At 53.6% G+C, this 9,251-nt stretch overlaps 1 protein-coding gene across 8 annotated transcripts in view; it reads right to left on the bottom strand.

The window, feature by feature from the left end:
- Window positions 1-313: 313 nt before the first annotated feature.
- Window positions 314-9,251, bottom strand: part of CLN8 (CLN8 transmembrane ER and ERGIC protein) — a gene marked incomplete at its 3' end in the record, with an annotated part of 25,310 nt that continues 16,372 nt past the window's right edge. For all 8 annotated transcript variants that reach the window (XM_081221196.1, XM_081221192.1, XM_081221193.1 and 5 more), the window contains 2 exons: window positions 6,716-7,339; window positions 314-613 (listed from right to left, as the gene is read on the bottom strand). In XM_081221196.1, coding sequence (XP_081077322.1) covers window positions 314-613; window positions 6,716-7,324 — 909 coding nt within the window. In that variant the 5' untranslated portion in view covers window positions 7,325-7,339. The remainder of the gene's footprint in view (window positions 614-6,715; window positions 7,340-9,251) is intronic.

Raw genomic sequence — 9,251 nt, 5'->3', positions numbered from 1 at the left:
TCTCAGCCCTGGGAATGTCAACAGGGTAAGGGACCGGATTATGTTCTCTTGGGACAGTTCTCTCCAACTAAAAATAACGGGGCTGTTGAGTAAGACGCACACACACTTTGGTGCGACCCGTCCACGCGGGCCCTCCTTGGGGCGACGGCGCAGACAGGCCAAGCTCGCGGGAATGAGCACATCGGGCCGTGACATCCCCACGGCGGGACTCTGTCCCCAAGGCGCGCTCAGGTGCAGGTACTCGGCGCCACGAGGAAGTCAGTACTCACGCGGCCTGGGGTCGGCGCCGTGGGGACAGTCGGGGCCGAGGCCGCTACCTCGTCTTCTTGGGCGGCGCCGGCCCGTTGGGGCGGCCGGGCGCGAAGTTCCAGTCCACGGGGTTGAGCAGCTGCTGCGTCTTCTTGCGGGTCCAGTAGGGGTTGATGAGGACCGTGAGGAGGCCCAGCCCGACCAGGAAGAGCGCCCAGTGAGGCGGGAAGAGGCTGCGGGCCAGGCTGTCCCAGTGGCCCAGGCACACCCACCACATGTGGTAGGTGAGGACCATGCGGCAGTGGAACAGGTGGACCATCAGCCACTGGTTCAGCCTCCAGAGCAGCGAGTCCGCACAGCCGGCCTGCGGGCAGAGTGGGGTCAGGGCGCACCGGACTCGGGCTCACGGCGCCGGGGTGTCCCCGCCCCCTCCTGGCCCCGCACAGCCGCCCGCAGACCCACCCGCAGACCCACCCAGCGCGGCGCCTCCTGCTCGCCTGCGCCCCCGGAAGGCAAGTTCACACCTTCCAAGCGCACCTCCAGCGCTTCTTCCCTTGACCGCGCACATATTGAGCAACTACGCAACGCTGACCCAGTGAAGCTGGAAGACACGCTGGTCGTGTGCAACCAGGCTCGCCGGGCCCCAGGGGCAAACGCTCTCAGAGCAGACAAGTTCAGGATGAGATGTGTGTCCTCACTTCTTTGCTTTTCGGTATTTTCACCCCAGTAGCCCTTGGACACAAGCCCAAATGGACTTGCCTTAAAATTATTCTAAATTCACATTAAAACTAGCTGTAGCTAAAACCAAACAGGGAACTTGAAAATGCTATACAGCAGACTGTGGGCACAGAAGTGGGACACTGTGGCGGGGACGTCAGCACCTGGACAGCCCGGCACCAGGACAGTCAGGTACCAGGACAGCCCACACACCTGAGACCCATGAGCTTGTGCACACCGGCCTCCCCCCGCTGTGCTCTGCCCGGGCTGGAGCGTCCTCCTGGGCAGGTTCCCCCCCAGCGACACCGCCTCCCCAAGGGTAGGGGCACGTCTGGCACTTGCAGGAGGAAAGGGGGTAGCGGGGAGGGGCCGAGAAGGCGGGGACGCCTCACCAGGCAGCAGCCCAGTGACGCTGGGAACGGGCACGGCCTCACTGCGGCCCCACCTGCGGAGCTGCAGGGGGACACAGCAACTGACCTCTGGAGTGACCACATTTTAAAAGAGAAAGAAAGGGGAATTCCCTGGCGGTCCCGTGGTTAGGACTCTGCGTTCTCACTGCCGAGGGCACGGGTTCAATCCCTGGTCAGGGGACTAAGATCCTGCAAAAAGAACCCAACCTCCTGCCTGGATGATCTGCCTCTGGGCGACCCAGAGGTCTGCAAGGCAGGGAAGCAAGTAAACGAAGGAGATGACGGACCTCACTTCTTCAATTTTTTTTTATATACATTTCCCCTCCTTCTGGGAACGAGACCATCACTGCAGAGGGACTTAAAAGAAGTCTTGGATGAAATGAGGCACGTTATTATGATGTTCTTGGATGGAAAACACTCAGAAGACGTTACATCTTCCCTCCTTGAATGCATCCACAGATTTAGTCCAAATAAGAGAATACATCAGTATTTTTATCAACTTGTAACAACTTTAAGTAACGCCACTCATACAGTGGAATAAACGCACAAAAAGCAAGGAGGGCTGAAGGTGCCTCAGCAAATAATGAGATACAATATGCTTCAGAAATAACAGATAAACGATGCAAAATGCAGACGTGAATAAAATACATGGAGAGTTGGCACTGGGCAGCATTTCGAACCCCCAGGGAAAGGATGGATGATGTAATTACGTTAGGATTCTTGCTCACCTCCTGGGAAAATCCAGTTGGATCTTACTTAAAAATACTTTCCAAATGGACTAAATATCAATGTTTCAAAGGAAAAGAAAACCATAGAGTACTAGGAAAAAACCCACTGATTTACAGAAATAGTTTTATACTCATTGCATGGGTAGGCATTCTCCACGTTATGCTAGAATCATGACTTATACAAGTAAAATTCCGTGAACTGTACAATCAGACAAAGAAACAATGTTTCTCAAACGCAAAAACACCTGAGGTTTGAGGTTCTCAATGACAGATTCCTCACGTGGGAAAGATTGAGCCTTTGCTCTGGCCTGAAGGACGTTAAATGTACAAACTGTAGAGTGGGAAGGTGAGCTAAGTGTGTCTCGGGGTGAACGTACAAACTGCAGAGTGAGCTACATGTGCCTGGGGGCCGGGGCACTGCTCGCCCTTCCAACCTCGTGGGCACCGGCCAGCAAGCCGTCTTCTTCCCACTTGCTGCTTCCTTCGAAGTTCACAAGATGTACTTACTCCTCTCCATTATCTTCCCCACTTACTAAAAGCAGTCATCCTCAATTCCTAATACTCATACCAGAAGCATGAACTTCTACTCATACAGTGATTACATTAAGTTTAGAAAACTCCAAGCTTGAGAACTGAGCATTTTTGGTCCTACTCAGACACTGAAATTTTTGGGTTCAACATCACGAAATGCTTTGAGAAAAGCAGGGTCAGTAACAAAGTGAGACTTAACTGTGCAAAGGTTACTTTGTATAGCTGGGGTCCCAGCAGGTAGTGTTCCTGGTGTATACTTATTTACACATAAATTGACTGCTTTTTATACCATGTCGTTTGCATCTGGACTAGTGTCTCCGTGGATGAATCATGTTTAGATGTTTGAGTGTATAATTCATTTATTATTATTTCTAAACAACACTTCAGAATCAAATTGGAGGAGGAAATGGAAGCATGAGCCCGTTTGGGGTGCAAACTACATTAAATTAGTAGTGACACCTGGTCCTGACATCTGTCTGTATCTCATCAAATCAGACCCGGATGGTGAGGATTCCTGGACCCTGATGCCCAACTAAGCAAGAACTTGGCAGCTTTATGAAAAGCTTAAAAGGATTTCAACATTTTACACGGCGTTTACTCACAAGGTTCAGTAGTATCTGAACTAGACCAAGACCATGGCTGTGTAGGCACGGGCCCTGGGCTGTCTTAGCCGAGGGGACAGCTTTGCCGTGGGGTCACGGGCCGCGTGGTGAACACGGCGAGCGGGAAGAAGGGGGTTCTGGGACCACCCTTTTCCATCCTGAACGAACGGCACCCGAACACTTTAGAGAAAACAGAAAAAAACCCCAAACGAAGTGCCTCCCTCTGGTGGCCGCCCCACAGCTGGGGTCTGTCTTCTTCCTGACCAGCGGGCCCACCCCACCTGGGGAAGGGCTTCCAGAGACCCCCGCCCAGGCGCCTGATGCGTGAGGGGTGCCAGGAGGAGGCCTGGCTGAGCAGCAGGTCACAGACAAACTCTGTTGTGAGGAATCAGGGGCCCATCGAAAGGGCCCTGCACCCAGGACACACCCGCCAAAGCAGGCAGGGATCCTGGCAGCACCCTGGGGTCAGGAAGAGACCCTCTGCCTGCACCTTCACGCAGAAGAGGGAGGAGCTGGTTTGCGTGTCCAGCCCCCCAGCTGTTCGGGGGGGACCCTGGCCGCTGGCACACAGTCCTGCTGGCAGAGGGGGCGGAGGCGGTGGCCTGGCCTGGTGGACACACAGCCTTGCCCCACCCAGGATCGGACGTGTAAGCAGACAGAAGCCGCAGCTGCCTGCCCTTCCCTGGGGAGGGAGAAAGTCGATGGAGAACGTCCAGGACCCTGGCTAGGCTGACTGGTGGGGTCTCTCCTGGGTGAGGACAGTCATGAGGCCAGGGAGAGGCGTCTGCTTCGTCTAATGCACAGACACCAACAGAGAGTTACGGAAAATGAAGAATCAGGCAAAGACGCTCCAAACCGAGGAATGAGACAAATCTCCAAACCCTACTGGAGAGCAGTCACACGATGTACCCGACAGAATTAAAGGCATCTGTCATGAGGGTGCTCGCCGAGGTCAAGAGAACACGTGGGAACAAGTGGAACGTCAACGAAGAGATGGAAATGTAAAAAAAAAAAGTAGCAAACAGAAACCAAGGAGCTGAAGAATACAATAACTGAACTAAAAAACTCACTAGGGGGACTTCCCTGGTGGTGCAGCGGTTAAGAATCCGCCTGCCAATGCAGGGGACACAGGTTCGGTCCCTGGTCCGGAAAGATCCCACATGCCACGGAGCAACTAAGCCTGTGTACCACAACTACTGAGCCTGCGCTCTAGAGCCTGCGAGCCACAACTAATGAGCCCACATACCTAGAGCCTGAGCTCCACAACAAGAGAAGCCACCGCAATAAGAAGCCCGTGCACCACAACAAAGAGTAGCCCCCACTCGCTGCAACTAGAGAAAGTCCGCGTGCAGCAACGAAAACCCAATGCAGCCAAAAAAAACCACAAAAAACCAAAAAAACACACACAAAACTCACTAGGGAGGTCACCAAAGTAATCTACAGTCTACAGGTTCAATGCAACCCCTGCCAAAATCCCAGTGGCATTTTTAACAAAAAAAATTTCTAAAATTCACATGAAACCACGAAAGACCCCAATAGCCAAATCAATCTTGAGAAAAAGAACAAAACTGGAGGCACCAGGTTTCCTGATTTCAAATGATATTACAAAGCTACAGAAATCAAAACTGCATGAACTGCCATACAGACAAACACAAAGACCAGTGGAACAGCATCGAGAGCCCAGAAAACATCCACACAGATACGGCCAACTGATCTTCAACAGGGTGCCCAAAACTCACAGCAGGAAAGGGGCAGTCCCTTCAATCGGGTGTTGCTGGGAAAACTGGACATTCACATGCAAAAGAATGAAACTGAACCCTTATCTCACACCTTACACAAAAAATCAACTTGAAGGCGGAAATGCAAGACCCAAAACTCCTAAAAGAAAACATAGGGAAAAAGTTTCATGGCACTGATTTTGACAATGATTTCATGAATATGATACCCAGAACACATACAACAGAAACAAAAACACACAATTGGGACAACATCAAACTACAAAGCTTCTTCACAGCAAAGGAAACAATCAACAGAGTGAAAAGGCAATCTACAAAGTGGGAGAAAATATCTTCCAACCATATGTGTAATAAGAGATTAATCTTGAACAGATAAAGAACTACAACTCAACAGTAAAAAATAACAAAGAATCTGAGTTAAAAATGGGCTAAGGGCTTGAACAGTTTTCCAAAGACAACATACAAATGGCCAACAGATAGATGAATAAATGCTCACTGTCACCAGTCATCAGGGAAATGCAAATCAAAAGCCAGTGAGATGTCATCAGAGAAACAAAGACAACAAGCTTTGGTGAGGATGTGGAGAAACTGGACCTCTGTGCACTGCTGGTGGGAATACAAAACGGTGCAGCTGCTGTGGAAAACAGTGGGGGCAATCTATTTTCTAAAAACAGAACTACCTGATGACCCAGTAAAGGAACTGAAATCAGAACATGGAGGAGATATTAGAACCTCTACGTTCACTCAAAATAACTAAGACTGAAACACCCAAGGAAGATGTGCATCACACACGTAATGGAAAACTGTTCAGCCTGAGAAAAGAAGGAAACCCTTCAATGTGCAATGACATGGCTGGACCTTGAGGACATTCACTCAGCGAAATAAACCAGGAACAGAAGAGAAATACAGCATGAGTCCACTTATATGAGGCATCTGAAATAGTCCAGTTCCTAGAATCAAAGTGTGGATGGCAGTTGCCAGGGGCTGGAGGGAGGGGAAGCGGCGAGTTACTGACCAACAGGAGTGAAGTTTCAATCATACAAGACGAATAAGCTCCAGAGGCCTGCTGTGCACCTGTGCCTACAGCTGACGATAACGTGCTGGACACTTAAAGATTTGTGAAGAGGGCAGATCTCATGTTGGGTGTAAGATAACATAATGTGAAATAAAAATTTTAAAAGGTATGTATGTAGACATATATTACTTTGTTTTTTTAAAAAAAGTATTTGAGGGGTTTCCCTGGTGGCGCAGTGGTTGAGAGTCCGCCTGCCGATGCAGGGGACACGGGCTCGTGCCCCGATCCGGGAAGATCCCACATGCCGCGGAGCGGCTGGGCCCATGAGCCATGGCCACTGAGCCTGCATGTCCGGAGCCTGTGCTCCGCAACGGGAGAGGCCACAGCAGTGGGAGGCTCGCGTACCGCAAAAAAAAAAGTATTTGAAACAAAGAAAAAGCATGTTTTCTAGGGCTTACAAATACTGCCAGTTACTGAGTAAGACACACGATCCACCGAGTCTTCTTTTGCAATGGGGCAGGAAGCCTAAAAGAGTTGTTTACAATGATTAAAATGGAATTCAACGAAAATGAGCTTCTTACGGACCGTAATACTCGAATCTAGCTGGTGATGCTGTGACAATGCAGGCCACAAGGGACCAGCCACACGGGCATCAAGTGGGTGAAGGTGCCACACCAGCCGCTCACCTCCCGCTGCGGAGCACAGACGCCGTCCGGGGGGCGCCTACCTTTAGGAGCATCCAGGAGATGCAGGTGAAGGGCGTGCTCATCTCCAGCAGCAGCGTGACCATGGGCAGGTAGTGGCCCGCTCGGAGGTTGACCACGGAGCCGAGAAACCCGAGGAAGGCGAAGAGGTGGTGGACGGCCAGGAACCCGTCGAACGTGTGGAACAGCACATTGGACGTGTGGAGCGCGAGGTTCTCGAAGAGGAAGAATCCGGTTGCTGTGGCGATGTGGAACCAGCACCAGTTCTGCTGGCCGAGCACTTTGTCGGCCTGGAGCACGGGGTCCAGGAGCAGCGCCTGTAGCCCCGCCGCGGTGCCCTGGATGCCAAAGACTGCGCGCGTGGCCGCCAGGTTCCAGAAGACCTGCTCTCGGGCCCCGAGGGAGCGGTAGGTGGCGCTCAGGGAGGAAGACAGCTGGTGGCAGGCCACGAAGACGCCCAGGTAGAAGGCGCAGCCGGCAGCCACCAGCGCCCAGCGGACCTGCCCGGAGGTGCAGTCCAGGTCAAAGATGCTGCCCGCCGGCCCGCTGCTCAGGAGACTCATGCTGCTGACGTCGTACAGGCTGGGCCGGGGTCCACACGCTGCACCGGGCCACGGCCCCGGGACCCTCATGCGCCCATCCTCCACCTGGACAAAGGAAAGAGCCTTGACCCTCTGCTGGCTGAAAGGAGCCGGGACGCAAGGCTGCTCCAGCACCACAAAGACACCGTCACAAAACGGATGTTAACGACTCTTCTCCTCATGCTTATGTGTATTCAGTGACACAAAAACAGAGCAAGAAAACATTCGCTGGTGGGACGGCAGCACGAGAGAAAGTGACACGAAGGACGGGAGGGGCAGGAAACAGACGCGGTCCCGACTCTCCAGGGGATGCCCCCGTGGTGGCAGTGACAGCCCCCCCAAGTCCCCCAGACAGAGCACACCTAGAGGAGGATGTGCTTCCGGAGCCCGCGGTGGCAACACTGCCAGCCAGCGCCCCACCCGGAGCTCCTTGGACCCTCACCTACACTGGACAGCAAGCTCCGCACTTAGGGGAGTACGTGTGTGTACATCTATGTGTGTGTGTGTGTCTGTGTATATTTCTGTCTACTGTGATGCTCTGACATCTGAAGTCCCGCCTGGCTGGGGAGAGACAAGCCCCCCGCCAGCCAAGGGCCCAGCCAGGAGCCCGCCTGTGACCTATGCCGACAGCCCGGCCAGGCCCGGCCTCCTCCGCCTGCCCCTCCCCCAGGGAGGGGACACTCCTCTGCCCGAAACACCCGGCCGGGTGCCCAGTGGCTCGGGGCAGCCCTGTCACCCGAAGCCCAGCAAAATCACTAAAAGCAGCCAATGCTATGTGCTCACCCCGCCCTGTTTTTTCCCTGGAAACCCCAGTAAAGGCCGTGGCCTCAATCCCCGCCTTCCGTCCTGTCCTCCGCCCCCTGACCCCCTGGCCATCCCCCACGTGCCCGGCGTGGCCCTGCCTCTAGGGCCCGAGAGCATAACGAGCTTTGCTTTCCTCTTGTGGCCACACCTGACTGAGCCTCTCAGAGCAGAATCCAGAAGCATCTGGTCCCGCACTGTGAAGCTGATGGGGGCGGGGGCGAATACTGGGAGGGGAGGGGGGGGGTCTCAGTGCTGGGCAGAAGGGAAGCCGCGCCATCCAGAACTTAACCCCATGCAAAGGGTCAGCTGCACAAACTGGAAACTGCTGAGAAGCAGGCTCCTCCCGAAACCTCACCCTGTCCTTTCCACGAGCATGTCACGCGTTCTGGGCGACAGTTCCCATTTTGCCACGACTGTGTCTCTATGCTCCTGGCCCAGCACCTAACTTCTGTGGAACCTCTGCCTTGAAACAGGAGGGTCCCCAGGACTCTGAAGAGCTCTGACTGAAACAACGACTCAAGCGTGCCCAGGGCGAGTGGCTGGTATAGGTGCCCCTTCACGAAGGCTGGGGGGACTCCAGGGCACAGGGACCAAAGAACAGAACAGTGGGTTCTGATCTTGGTTCCACTATTTAGGAGCTAGGAAAACAGGACCCCAGTGTCTGACTATAGGAACGAAAAATACACATAAATACAGCAGAGTGGGTGCCAGGTGCTAATAAGAAGTACCTACTCTGTGCCAGGCACGTTCAATTAGGCCGTTTAATCTGCTAAATAGGGAGTCGTACATTTCCAATGGACAGAAGAGAGCCCAGGTTTAGTTATTTGCCTCAAATCAAAAAGCTACCCAGCGGGGCCTCGGATTGGACCGTGATCAGGACTCGGAGCTCTGGGCCCTGGTGCATTAGATCACCTGCAGGTGTGTCTGTTCTTTCCACACCGAGGAGGATGCCCAGGCCCCCTCCCAAGGTCCTGACTTCGCTGCCCTCGGGTGGGGCCAGGCTTGGGTGTTTCTTACGTGCCCAGGAGCCCTAAGCAGGTGCAGAACCACTGAACCGGTGTGAACTCCGGTCCCCCCAGCTGTAAGATCCTGTGACTCCAAGGAGGGAGGATTTAGTGGCTTCCTTTTCCTAAAGCAGGCAGCGTCCTGAAGGCCTGAGAGGCTCTTCTGTGCG

The sequence above is a fragment of the Mesoplodon bidens genome, assembly GCF_964165515.1.
Source record: "Mesoplodon bidens genome assembly, chromosome: 20".
Classification (NCBI taxonomy): domain Eukaryota; kingdom Metazoa; phylum Chordata; class Mammalia; order Artiodactyla; family Ziphiidae; genus Mesoplodon; species Mesoplodon bidens.
This window is presented reverse-complemented; position numbering and strand designations above follow the sequence as displayed.